The 18,416-nt window shown below is 35.2% G+C and overlaps 3 protein-coding genes across 4 annotated transcripts; 1 reads left to right on the top strand and 2 right to left on the bottom strand.

The window, feature by feature from the left end:
• The first annotated feature begins 1,036 nt into the window (after positions 1–1,036).
• Positions 1,037–5,286, top strand: LOC141611397 (DUF21 domain-containing protein At4g33700-like). Of its 2 annotated transcripts, none has more exons than XM_074429923.1 (5): positions 1,037–1,484; positions 2,638–2,714; positions 2,794–2,877; positions 4,535–4,712; positions 4,933–5,286. In XM_074429923.1, the coding sequence occupies exons 1-4, from the start codon at positions 1,307–1,309 to the stop codon at positions 4,538–4,540; spliced, it is 345 nt and encodes a 114-aa protein (XP_074286024.1). In that variant the 5' UTR covers positions 1,037–1,306; the 3' UTR covers positions 4,541–4,712; positions 4,933–5,286. The 2 variants fall into 2 exon arrangements, with proteins under 2 accessions (XP_074286024.1, XP_074286022.1); XM_074429921.1 differs by having other exon boundaries at positions 3,274–4,712.
• A 1,144-nt stretch (positions 5,287–6,430) lies between these two features.
• On the bottom strand, positions 6,431–8,182 carry LOC141613427 (glutathione S-transferase U17-like). Its single transcript, XM_074432160.1, has 2 exons — positions 7,471–8,182; positions 6,431–7,033 (listed from the first exon to the last, which is right to left on the bottom strand). The coding sequence occupies exons 1-2, from the start codon at positions 7,792–7,794 to the stop codon at positions 6,659–6,661; spliced, it is 699 nt and encodes a 232-aa protein (XP_074288261.1). The 5' UTR covers positions 7,795–8,182; the 3' UTR covers positions 6,431–6,658.
• Positions 8,183–8,745: 563 nt separating this feature from the next.
• Positions 8,746–17,092, bottom strand: LOC141613425 (glutathione S-transferase U17-like). The gene is made up of 2 exons (XM_074432158.1): positions 16,685–17,092; positions 8,746–9,382 (listed from the first exon to the last, which is right to left on the bottom strand). Exons 1-2 carry the CDS (start codon positions 17,006–17,008, stop codon positions 9,008–9,010), a joined length of 699 nt encoding a protein of 232 aa, XP_074288259.1. The 5' UTR covers positions 17,009–17,092; the 3' UTR covers positions 8,746–9,007.
• Positions 17,093–18,416: the final 1,324 nt, after the last annotated feature.

Raw genomic sequence — 18,416 nt, 5'->3', positions numbered from 1 at the left:
CATCTGGTAATATCTTCCTTATCTCTCTACAATATATACTTCGCCAAGTAACAACAACTTATCTCTCTAAGTTTACTGACTTGAGCGTCGGAGTGAGTTCGCTCGGCCCAAAGCCGAGCCCTCAGTTTGCTCATTGTTTCAGGAGACCGCAAGGAGGATTCAACCAAAGACGTCATTCTACAAGCACGGGTGGTAACAAATAACTGCTCTGGAATTACACCCGGAACAGGTTTAAACTAATTTTAGACCTCGTTTGGTTACCTTGCTAATTTATGGGAATTTCATAATCTCATGAATTGTGTTTTCTAAAGCTTGTTTGGTTGCCCATTTTCTTGTAAAATGGTGGAGTTTAGAACTCCTTTGGAGTTTCCAATTCCAACATGATGGGGAAGTTTAATTACCCACCCCCTCCTTGGTCATTGTAAACTCCTACATCATTTGCTAATTAAATTTACTCATTTGCCCTTTTAAAAAGAGAGATTATGTGTTACTAATATTACGAAGGGATATAGTGGTAATTAGAGATTAAAATTAGGCGAACTAACACATTTCAACCAAACAATATGGGGGAGTTTAATTCATGGGAAAAACAAACTCCTTCAAGGCAACCAAACATGTTTTTGTCAATTCATGTGAATTTCATACGGGAGTTGAATTCCAGTGAGTTGCAAAATTAACACAGGAATTCAACACCCGCATGAACCAAACGAGGCCTTAGTCTTTTAGATCATTATTCAAAACACAAAATCTTATTATAGACGGCACATATCCGTCTATAATTAAAAACGGGCCAAATACAATACCACATTCCTAATAGGACAAGCAACAAATGGAGTGGTGGGGACAAAAAATGTCACCACTTTGAAGCTATTTGACTCGTCTTTAGCTATAGACGGATATATCCGTCTATAGCAAGACTAGCGGTATTCAAAATAACCCGTACTCGATCCAGTTGACCGGTTTACGTTGCCGACCTAGGATGATATACATGGCCGACCTCAAATATCAAGGTTTCAAGTCAAAGTGTGAGGTCTAATCGAAAGTCCCAACAAATTCTCCATACTCTTTCTAATGACTCGCGTCACCATTTCCCGAAAAAGAAGCGAATCCTATCCCTGTCCTCTCCTTTTTTTTTACACACGCACATTTCTCTCTTTTCTTTCAACTTCTGTTCCACACACACTCACACACACACACAAACACACACAGCTCGAATTAACAATTTCAAAGCTAGGGCTTCCGACAAAAATGGCGACGAACATTCAATAAACAACAAGCATAATACAGTAGTATCAGAATAGTAGTAATGGCGGTGGAGTACACGTGTTGCGAGACCAAGTTTTTCCTGAACATTGGAATAATTGTATTTCTGGTAATATTTGCAGGATTAATGTCTGGTTTAACTTTAGGTCTTATGTCTCTGAGTCTTGTTGATCTTGAAGTTCTTGCTAAATCTGGTACTCCTAAGGATCGCAAATATGCTGGTATAATTCGATCATTCTTCATTTCGTTATTTTGCTGATTATTAATTCTTTTGGTGTAATTAATGTTTGAGTTTAGTTGAAGTGATTTTCGATACTGTATTCAGCTGTGTTTTGTTAATAATTATCGTGTAAAACCGTCTTACACTATGATAGTAACAAATGAGTGTTTAATCAGTACAGTGACCGTTTCATGCAGTAAGACGGTCTTGTGCTATAATTTGTGATGCTTTGTTAGATGAGTGGTGTTGTCATTGCATGAATTGAATGCTGGACTAATTGATGAATACTTGCTGAATTTTTGTAAGCTGGAGAATTTTAGACTGCGTTTTTTGTTGTATATGAGGTTGATTATAATGGCTAGTGGCAAGTGCGGAAGCTGATTTTGATAGGAATATTACGAACTTACTTAATTTACCATGTTTCTAGATATGATTTCGCCTACCAAAGTTGGCTGCGGTGAGTGATAAGGGCTCTCATCTTTTAAACAAGTGGTCAGGGGTTCGATTCCTGAATCTTGCGAATGAAAAAGTCAAATTTGGGAGGGGTCAATCCATTAAATTGCCTTCAGTACTCCAAAGGAGATTGCCTCAACTGTCGGTAGGGGAATTCCTGGTCAACACCAAAAAGATTTTTTTGCCTAATTTGGAGGTGGATGTTGAGTTAAACTCATGCATGACAACGCCGAGGGTAGAGTGTATAAAAGTTATTGTCAAGGTTGACGGAGTTTCATTGGTCGAATCTGTGGTAGTGTGAAGAATAGACCAAAAGTAGATTACCTTCATTTGCTTGATTATCGGCAAGCCATAGGTTTCTATTTATATGTATAACCAGGTTTTTGACTTGAAAAGTTTTGTTAGTCTACTGAGGTTTTATTTTGGAAAGCTAATATAATGATTCTTGTCTGGTGTTGGTAGATATGAAGGTCTTTTAGACATCATCCTAGACTAGAAACTAAAAAATGTTGGGTACTCCGTATATACTCATATGTCTAAGTACGAGATATTTTAAGCCTTTCTTTCGAGTCCTGTTCCTTGCTTGTCTGTGGGACTTGAATTGGACTCATGTCATTCTTAGCACGTCCTTTATAATCTTAGATTCTATTGCACTTAATATGAATGGCCCTTATAGCTGTTTTGTGTTATTCTAATGACAGAGAAAATATTGCCGGTTGTTAAGAATCAGCATTTACTACTCTGTACCTTGCTTATCTGCAATGCTGCCGCCATGGAGGTAAATTCTTCCAGGAATGCAATAATAGTCCATCATTCTAATAGCGTGTGTAGGTTATGATTGTGCGATCTTTTTTCAGACACTCCCAATTTTCATGGATAGTTTGGTTACAGCTTGGGGTGCCATCCTCATTTCAGTGACATTAATACTTTTGTTTGGTGAGGTCAGTGGATAAGTTCTTGCTGTGTTAAATCGTTTTGATTCTTGTTCATAAAAGGTTTATTCCCTTCATCCCATTCATTTGTTTATCTTTGATTACAATACCTCTCACAAATAATAAAGAAGGTAAACAAATGATTGGGACGGAGGGAGTGTTTGTTTCACCTAATGCCTACCATATCCTTTCTCCATTATCTATGCTTTCAGTGGTGAATGCTATAGACTCTTAGAGCGGAGTTTGCGTTGCGATATACACAGTAATAATTTAAAAAAGTTCTAGTCCGGATGGAGTACATGAACATATTACTTTGCTGAAGTATTGAAGTTGTTTTTCTTGTGTCATCACAATCAGTCTATTCTCGCTATTCCATAAATTTGCTTATGTTCTTTGCACTTGCAGATTATACCGCAATCACTTTGTTCTCGCTATCGAAACAAGGCCTTAATATTACTTGTAGTTGCCATATTACTGTCCTGTGAATGGAATAGCAAAGTTATCAAGGTCATCGTGATTTCGAATGATCTTATTGTTACACGTTGTTTGTTGTTTCAATTAAAGTTGTAAGGTTATTTAGCTGTTTTTATTAATAGAGGAGATCTAGCTGTTTGTTATTTTGAATAGAGTTGTTTTGAGGACCTAGCTGTTAATAATCTTCGTGATTTTGAATAATCTTAAGGTTATCTAAGTGTGAGGACCTAGCTGTTTGTTGTTTTGAGTGGAAGTGTAAACTGATCTAGTGGAGAGGCTAAATTTGTTTCAAGGGAGAGAATATGTGCCTATGTTGGGTAAAATTAGTGTTTTCTGTATGATGATTTGGAGGTGAAGCGATTTGGAGGGGAGGGAAAATGGATCTCGTTATGTCCCTCCAATAATGATTAAGAGGGAAAACTAACTCCCTTCATTCCGCCTCCTTGTTCTTTTTCTCCCTTTTCATTTCCTCTTTCCCCCTTCCCTCCCCTTTTGGTATTGAAACTAGGCCTTAATATTCCTTGTAGTTGCCATATGGTTGTCCTGTGAATGGAGTAGCAAAGTTATCAAGGTCTTCGTGATTTCGAATAATCTTATTGTTACACGTTGTTTGTTGTTTCAACTAAAGTTGTAAGGTTATTTACCTGTTTTTATTAACAGAGGAGATCTAGCTGTTTGTGATTTTGAATAATCTTAGGTTATCTAAAAGTGAGGACTTAGCTGCTTGTTGTTTTCAGTGGAAAGTTAAACTGATCTAGTAGAGAGTTTAATTTTGTTTCAAGGGAGAGAATATGTGGTAGACTTAGTGTGTTTTTAAGATGATGATCTCTGAGAGTTTCATTCAGGCAATAGAACTGCAATGATGTTGGACTTTTAGTAGCTGAGGATACTGATATGTGTGTTGGAAAGCTTGTGGTAACTTTTACTTGTGTATTGCGTTCTTGTGTTACTCTCTTTGTTCCTTTTCCGTGGACGCTAGCTAATCATCACTATGCTAGGTCTTTCTATTTTTCTGACCGATATCTTGCATTAGTGTGTTACTCTCGTTGTTTCTTTCCAATCTCCTAACTAATACGGACTTGAAATAGTTCATGCCTTAGAGAGGAGGTGCTCGTCCCTCATTTATACTCTATATGAAGCTGGAGCAATTTTGAGTCATTTGGGAACAACTTGTTGGTGTTTTCTAACATAGGGATAAAGTTGTATACATCCATGCTGTACTGACGTGTCATTTGGGTCCAAACCTAAATGGCCTTTTCGGGAGGCAGTCGGGGACTGCTGCTGGTTACTCTTACTCTGCTGCCAACAAGAACAAGGCTGTCCATTGGGGAGAAGACACGCTGTATGACTACTTGCTGAACCCAAAGAAGGTATGTTTTAAATAAATTTCTCACAGAACTCAAGCTAATCTTCTTCTATCCACCCTTTCTTTCTCCCGCCTTTCTTGACTTAGCGATGTAGTTCTCCGCATGAAAGTAGAACCGACAAACCTGTCACGGGTGATACAAACCTGTCACGGGTAATACATTTCCCTTCTTGCCCACGACTGTTTTCTGCATTGGTCTTCACTAACTCGTGTAAACAATGCAGTACATTCCCGGTACTAAGATGGTGTTCCCCGGTTTGAAGAAGCCTCAGGACCGCGCGGACCTCATTGCATATCTCAAGGAATCCACTGCCTAATCAATGCAACACATCGATTCATCTTTTGTGTAGTAGAGATCAAAGGAGGACTTTGATCCGAATTTTGTTTCATGAACATTCAAATTTTGTTTGTCAAATAAATTCACCATGTCAAGAGGCGATTAAATGGAACTCTTGATTAGATAGCGATTATTTCAGAACACAGTTATATACATTTATTCCCTTTTGGGAATCTTCGGCATTTTCAATTTTTGCTGGAGTTAAATGGATGACTTTTGGGTTGGATGTTTTTAGTATTGATGACTGAGAGCTTCATAACGTAATTGTCAGCCTTCAAATTGCTTACGGAGTATTATGAGTACTTACAAATGCTTGTATAAGTCGGGTTTTGCACAAACATGTACTCATTTATGTAAGATGGCGTGCAGTTGACTGAAGTATGCCTAAAAATAATATATGTCGTGATTAATATGTTGTTATATTGCGGTGTGGTTGAGAAAATTTACAGAAATAATCCCAAGTTTGCTACATTTCCCGAAATACATCCAAGTTACAAATTAATATCCCTCAACAATTCCCCGTTTCAGCGTCCTCTTCTAAAATAGGTTCACCAAAATACGCCAATTCGCTTTCTTTGATACGGAAGCAAGCCATGTTGATTATGAGAGTCGTGATGCACGATGTATTGCTCCTACGAGATTAGAGGTAGCTTTCATTATGTTATTATGATACCACTTTTTCCATACTCTTTTATGAGTTGTTTTGAGTGAGTTCATGTAGATTTGTACGACCTTCTTTGATTCGGAGTTAACCAAGTTGAACGAGCGTCGTGATGTAAAGACCTAGTTGAAGATGTAAGGAGTAAGGACTAAGGAGGAACTTCAGATTGCTAAAGTGATTATCTTTCCATTGAAAATTTATATATTAGCCAAAATTTAATAGATCTAATGTATTGATTATTTCTTCTCATTCTACCGATTAAAAGTAATCTATTCAACTAATAATTGTGTCATTAAGTAACAAAGCAAACAAAATTTACCAGAACCGTAACGTATTACCAAAAATATTGTACCCTCATCCATCACTCAAAATCTTTAGCTTCTGAAGTCCGAATTTTAGGGTCAAGGAGACATTCTAGATGTAGAATGCAAGGGACGAACCCCAAGGGCTTCAAGCATTATACGTCAAAATTGCTTTGAGATTTATTGTCTAGACTTTAGAGTGCAAAGTGGGTTTCAATATATGTTCGAACCCCCATAAAATTCCATGGCGACTCCATCAAATTTTAACTCAATTCGAATTTCAACTCTCGAATTTCTCCAAACCAAGTCAATGTAGAATGTCAACACCTAGTCGAACTAAATACGGAGTAACTAAATGTACGTTTTGGCTAAGATTGAGAGGAGCAAACCCATATAACAACACAAAATCAAATAATTCAAACTAAAGTACCAAATTGATGACGATCTTTTTTATTACGGAGTAACAAATACAACATATGACGAAAAAAGGAACAAAGTCGCAACAAATTGGAAGTACAATATTCTACAAGAAAGAAAAAGATATATAAAAACTCATATATTGAAATCGAAAAGTAACTAATACAGATACGGCACAAAATAAGACAGAGGATCATTAAGAATAATACCATCACCATTAAGGATTGATAAATCTAAGTGGAAGAGGGTGGCTTATTCTTAGCCAACATGGTATTAACAAACTCAACAAGCTCATCAGTATCCTGCATAACATCCTTAACAGCTTCATCAGCACAAAACTTGTCAGCCCAAGCTACTAGAGAAGGAGCGATTGCCTCCTCAAGCACCTTGACATTGTTATTCATCTCCGACACTCGGACCCAACCAAGGACGCTCCCAAAGGCAATGTTGATATACCCGATTTTGTCACCTCCGAAAAAGGGCTTCCCATTACTTAGTTTCAAAAATGCCTCCTCAAGTAGGATGGTCCCTTCTTTGAGTTGCTCAAAGGCTGTTGCCTTTGCTTCTGGTGTTCCGGCTTTGATTGTTGTTATCAAAGCTGGGAACCACTGTAATTCAAACAATTTAATTATTGTGCTCATTAATATACGTAATACAAAATCATAAATTTTAAAATAAGACGGTCTTCAACGTGAGAAAGTCCTTTTTCAATAAAAATTCATTCATATATTGTTATTAATTAATAAAAGAGTGTGATACCGTCTCACACAATAATTACTGGTACAAAATATATGAGCACTCCCATAGTCCCATGACTTTTGAGTTTAGAGTTACTTGAAAGTTGAAACTCGAGGAAAAATGGTCTCTTGATAACAAAATTAGTACTATGTTAAACTAAATAGTCTAAAATAGTCTGTATTAATAATGACCAATAACAAATTGTGACAAATAAAGACCGTCTATGACAACATAGAAGGGTACAGAAAAATGGTCTCTCGATAACAAATTAGTACAACTTATATGCACAAACAAAAAACAAAAGTACCTTGTCATCAACATAAGTAGCCCAAAAACGATGGACGGAGCGATCGTAGGGATCGGAGGGGAGAATGGACAGCCCAGATGAGAAAGCTTCATCAATGTACTGAACAATCACATTAGATTCACAAACTGGCTTGCCATTATGAAACAGTACCGGGATTTTCTTGTAAACGGGGTTCGATTTAAGTAAAAGGTCACTTTTGGGGAACATAGTTTCTACAATAAAATCATATTCAACAGATTTTAAGTTTAGTGCAATTCTTGGCCTCATTACATATGGGCTTGGCCATGTTCCTAACACTTTCACCTCACAATTTCCCTCTCCCATTTGATGTGAATTCTTGAAGAAATGTGTTTTTGTTTGGATGATTTTGTGTAATTGTGTGATTATAATGTTGTTTTAGAGAGGTGCATATATATTAAGAATCGAGTTGCATTGACAAATTGAGTAAAGAATCGTGCTTTGTATAGTAGCTATATCATCCTATATATGCAAATACATAATCGAGCTATTACGCTATATAATCAAGGTAACAGCTACAAAATATATATACAAGGAAAGAATATGGAGGAGCAAATATTGCCTTGTAAATAATACCCCTGAAGTTGGAGCGTGGAGAGCCGAGACGCCCAATTTGGATAGAAGATCGTCAAATGAGGTACGACCGAGGGCTTTAGTGAATATGTCTGCAAGTAGTTGCTTCGTGTGGACATAACTAGTAGCAATTGTACCCTTCCGAATTTCATCTTTATAAAATGGCAATCCAGTTCAATGTATTTTGTGCGTTGTGAAAGACCGGATTGCGAGCAATATAGAGGGCCGATTGACTATCAGAGCTGAGTTTTATGGGTTTGTTGTGAGGTATATCAATAATCGGAGAAAATTGACCCGGTAATGAATTAATGAGTCAAACCAGGCACAAAAGCTGATCGAGACCCGTCTTGATCTGAACCGATATGATCCGACTTGACAAATGTATATGAAAGATCCGACCATTTTTCCAGGCATCCAGCCCACTGCCCAAGGGTACTCGGTCCTCCACTCGGTCAAGTGGAGTTGCACTCGGCCGAGTGGACCCTTTATTCGATCAAGTATTCACTTTCATAAATACGAGGTATTATAGGGTGTGACTTAAATTGAGCGACACCTGGAATAATATTGTAAATTACTTAGATATTTTGCTCTCCTTTTATCAAAATTTGAATTTCAAATTCTAATAAGGACTAAAAGTAATTTAAGAACTTAACAATAATTAATTAATTCATGCAACGAACAGCCTATCAAACCAAAGTACCAAAGTGATGATCTTTTTTATTACCAAAATACAACAATTTATGACGAAAAAAGCAATAGACTCGCAACAAATATACTGAAAGTACAATCTTCTACTAGAAAGAAAAGAAATGTGAAACTCACGAGACACCTAACATTGTCTTAATTTATAAAAATCGAAAAGCAGCCAACGGAAGATATGACACAAAATGAGACAGAAGATCATTATGAATAATACCATCAACAGTCAACACATAGATAGATTAATCTAAGTGGAAGAGGTTGGATTAATCTTAGCTAGCATGATCTTAACAAGCTCAACAAGCTCATCAGTATCAGGCATAACATCCTTAACGGATTCATCGGCACAAAACTTGTCAGCCCAAGCTACAAGAGAAGGACTGATTGCCTCATCTAAGAGCTTGACATTGTTATTCCTCTCCAACATCCGGACCCAGCTAAGGAGGCTCCCAAAAGCAATGTCAACATACCCGATTTTGTCACCCCCGAAAAAGGGCTTCCCATTGCTTAGCTTCACAAACGCATCCTCAAGTAGGATGGTCCCTTCTTTAAGTTGCTTTAAAGCTGTTGCCTTTGCTTCTGCTGTTTCAGCCCTGACTATTGTCATCAAAACTGGACACCACTGTAATCCAAACAATTTAATTATTATGTTTATTGACGTAAGTAGTACAAATTATATTATGGTGAAGATAGAGGTATTGTGGATAATAGGGATGATAGGTTCAAATCCTTCCCTTCCCCCTACTATAATACGACTAAGTACACGTTTTGTTAGATATATATAAATTAAATAAGTTACTCGTCCACAAAAATTAAATAAATTGAATGCTTACAATGGTATGACTATCTATCTATCTTAGTTTCCTACTTTATACTAACACAAATTGGTTTGACTATCTTAGTATCTTCCTACTAAATGCTAAGGGTGTTTTTGCATTGAGTAATTTAGAGAGAAAGGGAGGAGATGAAATTGAAAGGATAAAAAATTCATTGTTTGATTAGTAAAATAAATGTAGAAAGATTTGGAGGGGAGGGAAAAATGATCTCTTTATTTCCCTCATATAAGGCAAATTATTTCCTCACCAACATAATTAAAATTTGTCTCCTCCATTCTCATTCCCTCCCTTCCTCCCTTCCTCCTTTTTTTCCTATTCGAATACACCCTGGATAAGGGGATTTTGAAGGAAAAGGAGGAGAAGAATTTTGAGGGATGAGAAATCTTTTGTTTAGTTAGTAAAATGGGGTGAAGGGATTTTAAGGGGAAGGAAAATTAGGGCTGAGCAAAATAATACGATACGGTTTTATTATACGTATCTGATACGCTATACGAATTTAATTATACGGATTTCCGGATATCCGATACGGATTTCCGGATATCTGATACGGTTCTTTAAAAACCGTATTGGATAAGGATCGGCAAAATATGAAACCGAATATACGGTTGCCTTTTTTCTATAATAAAATATTACTCCCTCCATACCACACCAATGGTAACATTGGCTTTTTCACACTTGTCGAGACATGTTTTGCAACGTAAATATCTTTTGTTACGCATTATTAAAAATTATAAAAATTTGATATTCTTATAGCATTCATGACGATAAATCAAACAAGATCTCACATGACTATATTTTGTTTTATAGATTAAGAATAATATCGAAAATTCCCTACGACCATGAATAGTAGGGGTGAGCAAAACCGTGTACCCGATACGGTTTTGAAAACCGTATCGGGTATACGGTTTTAAAAATCCCAAAAATCGCTATACGGATCCGATACAGTTTAACCGTATATACGGTTTTCGGATACCCGAAAAAACCGTGTATACGGAATCCGTATATACGGATACGGTTTGGTGATAAATGCCCAATTAAGCATTGTAATTATTCAAGAGCTAATAATTACTTCTAACATGATCACCTCTTATAAAGGGCTGATTTTTGTTTATTGAGATAAGTTAGTGAAAAAGTCGTAAAAAATATTAAAAGAGTGGAGTGAAAAGAGGAATTTTGCATTGTTTTATTTTTTAATACAAAAGCTTCAAACCGTGTCAGAAACCGTATATACGGTTTCGTTTTTGCCCGACCCTGATACGGTACGGTTTTAAAAAAACAGTATCGTATATACGGATTTTCGTATCGTATATACGGAAATCCGTATAACTCAAACCGTATACCGTATCGTATCCGTACTATGAAACCGTATCGTATATTTTTGCTCACCCCTAATGAATAGTGGCAAAACGGTCAATGTTACCATTGGTCTGGTATGGAGGGAGTAAAATATATACATAAATCACAAAATATCCAATATGTTGGTGATTAAACCTTATTAGTATTAAACTTTATAAATTATTTACTCTTATAATTTTTTTAAAACATTTTTAAGTTACTAAAAAAAACCAACAATCACACATAGAAAAGAAAAAATATACTCCTTATTAAATTACACAAGTGAGGTTGAAAACCGGATACCGGATATACGGTTTTCGGATATACGGTTTCCGTATATACGGAAAAACCGGATATACGGTTTCCATATATATACGGAAAAACCGTATTAGATAAGGATACTAAAAAAGGAGTTTTAAAAAACCGGATATCCGATACGGCTTCCAAAACCGTATCAGATATCCAGTTTTGCTCACTCCTAAGGAAAATGGATCCCTTTATTTCCCTCCTACAAGGCAATTTATTTCTCCACCAACAAAGGCAAAATTTGGTGAGAAAATCACCTCCTCCATCCTCCTTCCCCTTCCCTCTTCCCTCCTTTTCCCTTCCCTCTCCCCTCCTTTTCCCTCCTATCCTATTTTGCTATCCAAATAAAGCAAGTCTCCCTTGTGACGGGTATATCCGTCACAAGCTTGCGACGGGTCAAATACTACCCATGTGGATAAATACGACAAAACAGATTGTTACTCCCTAGGCATTCTGCTTTTGTCTTATCTACCACACATGTGTAGTACTTGACCCGTCGCATGCTTGCGACGGATATGGCCGTCACAAATGAGAATGTGTGATCCAAAGAAGCCCTTTTGGATAGAGAGATTTGGAGTAAAAGGAAAAGGAGGGAGCATAGAGGATTTATAATCCCTTGTTTAGATAGCAAATAAGTCTATAGGAAAATGAATCGAGAGATTTAGATGGATTCATTTTCCCTCCTTCAAGACAAATCAAAAGCTCTCTATAATAGAAAAAATTTAAAAGAAAATTATATCCAAACACTCACGCCTCTTTTCCCATCTTTTTTCCCTTTCCTCTATTCCTCTCCTCTCTTTCCCTTCTAAATTTGATATCCAAACAAGACCTAAGAGTATTTAATAACGTATATTGTGGTATGACGATGGTTAGTAGAAGTAGTTAATAATCCCCCTACTACTAAGAGAATAAAAATTCTCTTAGTTTTCCCTCCAAAAAGCATCTAGCTAAATAAGGTAACAAGTAATTTTTTTTTAATTACATTATATCTTTTCAATTAATATATTCTTATAATTAAACTCTAATCTTTTAATTAAAATTCATATTTATGACTTTTTCATTAAAATCCATAATTTATTATACAATCATTTTCAATTCTATAAATATTATTCTTTATCAGTTACACTCTAAAATTACGGAAACATACTTCTTATGCAGTCTTTAACATAATTATTGTCATCACTTACACCTTAAAATTACGTAGACTTGTTTTTTATATTATCTTTCATCAGTTACACTCTAAATATGGTTTATATTTTAAAGGACGTAACAATTCTAATGTATTTTTTTAATTAAAAAAAAAATATTAGTCTACTCATTCGTAAATCATCTTTTTAAGTGTGTGGTATACTGTTTTTACCTGTTTTTTTATAAGCTTTATATGCGTTTTAATTAGACTACATTTTTACATCACTTAATTGAAATTTAATATCATAAATTAGTTTCATGCAATGATATAGCATTATAGAGTTAATTTTTATAGTAAAGTAATATAAAAATGGTTTAAGACAAAAATAAATAAACTATCATTTTCTACCTCTTACTAAGATTATATTAGTACATTATAACATTAAAGGTACAGTTAATTTATGCAATTAATTTAATGAGAATGTCTCTTTATAAAACAAAACTAAAAAATACCGTGCTGTAGCACGGAGATCTACAGTAGTTAGTTATTATGTGGAGAGTTGCAGACATTGTATGATGAGGCAATAAGTATTACTTTATGATATATACATTTTGACCATTTTACGTTAAAAAGCGACCACTTTTAAATAGTGGTCATTATAAAATAATAAAAAGTAATTACTTTTTAGGGTTTTTTTTTATAACTACTATCTTTATACTACACTGTGTTAAGAAATACTACCAAAATAATTTTCGTTTAAAAACTAGTACCAATAAGTTTGATTTTTTTTTTTAAAGAAAAAAAAACACTACCAAATCTTATCTAAACCCAATAAAACACAATCTCAGCCATTTATTTGTGAATTTCCATTTTATGTAGTAAATTTTATCGCTTTAACCGGTTATTTTGATGAAGTTTACAACTTTTTTACCTTAGATAGGTGAATTAGATGAAACTAGGTTAAAGTGATTTTTTCCCAAAATGATTGACAAATGATAGTGTTGGTAGTGTTAAAAGGATAAAATGTACAACCTAAGATAAAAAGTCAAAAATAAATGGCCGAGATTGTGTTTTACTGAGGTTTGGATGAGACTTGGTAGTGTTTTATAAAAAATTCAAACTTACTGGGAGTAGTTTTTAAACGAAAATTATTTTGGTAATAGTTCTTAAAACACTGTAGTACAAAAGTAGTAATTATCAAAATGATCATTTTTTTACATAAAATGATAAGTTTTTAATTGATCTCATTTTATACAACAATCTTATACTTCCTCCGTTCTCATATAATCTACCCATTTGTTGAATATATAAGTGTAGTATCTCCCTTACTACTAAGAAAATAAAATTCTCAAGTAGTTTTCCCGCCTAACTTACACTACTCTTTGATGGGCCAATCTAAGTTGGGCCGCCGACTTTTACTAAATCAAATTTGTTTTTGCGTCAAGTCTAACGTATGATTTGAATCAATTGAAAACCTATATATGGAAACAAATATATGCTTTGACTTTTCGAATAAATGCAATCCTATACATGGAAACAACCTCTCAAATTATGCAATCTTTACAATATTATCCCGAAAATATGCAATCACAATCAATTACCCCCTACTATATTATGCAATTTTACAGCATATCAATTACACTCTCGAATTATGAAATCTTTATTTTAGTAATATGGAGTAGGGAGTATTTTTTAAATAATGTATAACAATTTTTATGTATTTTCTTATAGGAAATAGAAAGTGAAAATGTTAGTTTTAATAATTTGTAAATTGTCTTTTTAGACGCGTAGTATATTATTTTTATCAGTTTTCTTAATAAGGCTAATAGGTTTTTTAACTAGATTTTACATCTAACTTAATTTCATAAATTAGTTCCCCTTTATCGATTTAACATTATAGTGTTATTATTAATAGTAAACTTTATTTTCTATCTCCTTACTATTATTATATTTAGTATATTATAACATTAGATTAAAAGTAACTTTAATTTATGCAAATAATTTTATTAAAAGTTCCTCTTTATAAATTCCATCTTAAAAATACCGTGTTATAGCATGGGAACTACACTAGTTTTAATAAAATGGATAGATAATATGAGAACAGAGGAAGTACTATGATTTGCGCATGCGGTTTTAAACCCTACAAGAGTTAAGTAACTGGCTAAGAGCATCCGCAAATGTGGAAAAATAGCTCCCCATATGCACCATCTCTCCTCATATGGGTAACATCACTAATGCACCAACCTTCCCATAATTTGAGCCTCCACCATTTTTAGAGAAGCTTCCCAACAAAAAGTAAGGGTAACTTGTGTTCCCTTTGGGGATGTTCCCAAAATTTTATGTGTCATTGGGGAACCTCATTATTGCTTAAGAGCATCCGCAAAGGTGAGACTTCCTATATTTTCTTTTTCCTTCTCTTATTCGTCCACTTCATTTTCCACTAACTTTTCCATTTTACCCTCCACAATTTATATTTACATCTATGCAATAATTGGGTTCTCCAACAATATTAATTTACACCCAAAAATTTGGGACTCCTCCCCAAAAGCAACTCAAAACACCTTACTTATTCTTTGGGACCTTCCCTACAAATAGAGGAGCCCCATTTGTTGGGAGGGGGTGTGCAATAATGGGGTTCCCCATTTGAGAAGAGAGAGGCATATGAGGAGGTTAGCTCCCTACCTTTGCAGATGCTCTAAATATAGTTATAAATTGAGGAGGGTAGATGGGAAAATTACTGGAAAATGAGGTGGACGAATAAGAAAGAGAGACAAAATATAGGGAATTCCATTGTTGCGGAATGCGGAGGCTCGGCAGTCGGCACCTACCCAAACAGTTTTATTAGTTTTTTTTTTTTTGACAGGTGGACAGTGAAGTTTTATTCAATTAGTTTCACTATCTACATAGTATAAAAGCCGAGTTTTTAAAGAGTTCCCATTGGTTGTTGAGTTTCAACATGTGGGTCCCCTCATGTTTTCTATTCTATTTAATTACTCTCTCTACTTAACCCATTTCCTCCTATCCGATTTTTATCTCATATTCCTATTTTAACTATTTATGTTAAAATATAAGTTAAAATGTCACAATTTACATAAAATGTTGCAATTTACATACATTTAACGGGTCTAACATGTCAAATACCTAAAATATAATTCTAATAAAATACGGTTGTATATTATCTGATATTCAAATCTAATATTTATCAAATATTCGAATCTCCAAATTTGACTATTTATATTGTTACGGTATTTAACACTTAATCATGCTCAACTATATGCTTATGTATCTAATGATAACGTCTGCTATTACGACCCGTATATTTTTTATACGGGTATAAAACTAGTAGACGGATATATCCATCTAAAGTGAAAGACGAGTTAAATATGCTTAAAATAGTGACATTTTTAGGCCCCTCCATGTAACTTGTTGCTTGTCTTATGCTTAAAATGAGTGGATAATTAACCCATAGATAACTATAGACGGATATAATGAAAATTTGTGTATTAGTTAATACACCCAAGTTGGTCAACTTCAACTTGTGTGGAGGATTGTGATTTGCAGCTTTAAATACACTAGTCAATTAGTCATTACTCATTCATTAGTCATGAGTACATCACTCATGTTATTAAACAAGAGAAACTATACATTTTATCATGAAAAATTCTTGTGTACTCCGGGAGTACCGTACTCTTTATACCCAAGTTATTATTATATTTTATTTGGTGGATTAGTTTTAAGTGTAAGGAGTACGGTACTCCCGGAAGACGTAAGAATTTTTCTTTTATCATCATATATCCTCTCATTCAAACCAAAGATACAGTCCCTTTATCACACATTCACACTTGTCGAGAAATATCTTTAATTAAACTTTATTAAAAATTATAAAAACTTAATATTCTTATAGAATTCATGACAATAAATAAAAACAACTCTTGTATGACTATATTTTGTTTTATAGATTAATAATAATATCAAAGATTCCCTACGACCATAAATAGTGCCAAAAAGTAAGTGCTACCTTTAATTTGGATGGTAGGGAGTCAAATGAATACACTTCTTCGTCACAAGTTTCTAACGAGTCACAAATAAGAATTTGTGACATTCATGCCTGGCACGGAAAATTTGTATCACTATTCACTAAATAGTCTAAAGTAGTCTATAGGCCTAAAGCTAATACGTATCAATCGTGATCAATAACAAATTGAAACATATAAAGGCCGTCTCTCACAAGTCTACAACAATATAGAAGACTACAAAAAAAATGGTCTCTCGATAACAAGTTGGTACAACTTATGCACAAACAAAAAAACTAAAGTACCTTGTCATCAATATAAGCAGCCCAGAAACGATGGACAGCGCGATCGTAGGGATCAGAGGGGAGAATGGACAACCCAGATGAGAAAGCTTCATCAATGTATTGAACAATCAAATTAGATTCACAAACTGGTTTGTCATTATGCAACAGAACAGGGATTTTCTTGTGAACCGGGTTCGATTTAAGCAAAAGCTCGCTTTTGGGTTTCATAAAATCTACAATGAAATCATATTCAACATTTTTCAAGTTTAGTGCAATTCTTGGCCTCATTACAAATGGGCTTGGCCATGCTCCTAACACCTTCACCTCACAATTTCCCTCTGTCATTTGATCTCTGTTTTTTTTTTTTTTTTTTTTCCTTCTTTTATGTGAATTGTTAAAAGTGTTTTGGTTTTTGATGATTTTGTGTAATTGTGATTATATATAGGTAGTTTGGAAGAAGTCAAGATGATTTTCATTTCTATGTTGTCACCTTCTCATTATTAAATTTCGAAGCTTTTTGGACAATAATTATATATGTACACAGTACATACATAGAGAAATCAAGCTAGGTATTCGATCCGTAAGTAAGTTTCTCTTAAGACGGCACTAGGACAATATATAACTTAAGATGAAAACGAGTCAATTCGTGTTGGGCATTAAAGTCGGGTCCTCAGCCCGAGTGATGATTGGGTACTAGACTGTTAGTCCACTTATTTGGGTCAAGTCCTAACTTGTCCTGTTGAACCTCAGTTCTTTAACCTACCTTTTCTTGTATGAAGTTATCTCTTGGTAACAATATTTCTCATATGAATACAATTGTGTACTTTTTTTTCATATAATAAAATACTACAAAACAAAGTAGTGATTTTTTTATATTGGACCGGTTTATAGTAAATTTCACGTAAAATAATTAAACAATAACCTCATTATCAATGAGAGTTTAGCATAGAGTAAAGTGTATTTCCTCAGTCTCTTATGAATAGGGATGTCAGTGGGGCGGGTTTTGGCGGGTCTCGCCCCGCACCCGCCCCACTTGGGGCGGGCGCGGGTAATGATTTGACGGGTCATGGGGCGGGGATGGGTTTCAAAAGTATCATTCGTCGCGGGTCGTGGGGCGGGGATGGGTATCACATGAAACCCGCCCCATACCCACCCCGCCCCACACCCACCCCGCCCGCCCCGCTCCGCATGTCCCCGCTCCGCTTATACCCGCCTCACTCATCTCCAAATCACCAACCCACCTATAATAAGTAGTAGTAATTATACTATAATAATAAAAGAAAATTATAACAAGCTAAGAGGATAAAAAGCCCAAACCAATGATACTTGGTAAGAATGCTAACGGAGCTTTAGATGATTTGAGGGAACAATGAGTGAAGCTCTGTTAATTTGATCAAGCAGCTTTGTTTACTTTGGACATGCGTTTCATTGTTTGTAAAACTCTTTCATGGTTTGAAAAACGTGTGTACTAGTTAATTGAATGTATATTTTGCGAAAACTTATTTGTATAAGTAGTACGACTAGTATATTTTAGATTTTAGATTTATATTTTTAAAAATTGTTTATGAGGAGATAGGTAATTTGGCGGGTCAACGGGTCCCCGCGGGGCGGGGACGGGTTTGAAAAGTTCAACCCGCCACGGGTCGCGGGGCGGGTGTGGGTACGCATTATAGACTCGCGGGGCGGGTGCGGGTTACCCCTCCTCCGCACCCACCCCGCCCCATTGACATCCCTACTTATGAAGTTTCAGTTC

Source organism: Silene latifolia, chromosome 11 (genome assembly GCF_048544455.1).
Source record: "Silene latifolia isolate original U9 population chromosome 11, ASM4854445v1, whole genome shotgun sequence".
Classification (NCBI taxonomy): Eukaryota; Viridiplantae; Streptophyta; class Magnoliopsida; order Caryophyllales; family Caryophyllaceae; genus Silene; species Silene latifolia.
Note: the sequence above shows the minus strand (reverse complement) of the source record. Positions and strands in the feature narration are given on the sequence as shown.

Excerpts from the sequence above, each read along its gene's own strand:
- LOC141611397 (XM_074429921.1), top strand. The coding sequence starts at position 1,307 with ATGGCGGTGGAGTACACGTGTTGCGAGACCAAGTTTTTCCTGAACATT. Across the intron at positions 1,485-2,637 it reads TAAGGATCGCAAATATGCTG|AGAAAATATTGCCGGTTGTT; the intron begins GTATAATTCGAT and ends TTCTAATGACAG. Across the intron at positions 2,878-3,273 it reads TAATACTTTTGTTTGGTGAG|ATTATACCGCAATCACTTTG; the intron begins GTCAGTGGATAA and ends TTGCACTTGCAG.
- LOC141613427 (XM_074432160.1), bottom strand. The coding sequence starts at position 7,794 with ATGGGAGAGGGAAATTGTGAGGTGAAAGTGTTAGGAACATGGCCAAGC. Across the intron at positions 7,034-7,470 it reads CTACTTATGTTGATGACAAG|TGGTTCCCAGCTTTGATAAC; the intron begins GTACTTTTGTTT and ends TTTGAATTACAG.
- LOC141613425 (XM_074432158.1), bottom strand. The coding sequence starts at position 17,008 with ATGACAGAGGGAAATTGTGAGGTGAAGGTGTTAGGAGCATGGCCAAGC. Across the intron at positions 9,383-16,684 it reads CTGCTTATATTGATGACAAG|TGGTGTCCAGTTTTGATGAC; the intron begins GTACTTTAGTTT and ends TTTGGATTACAG.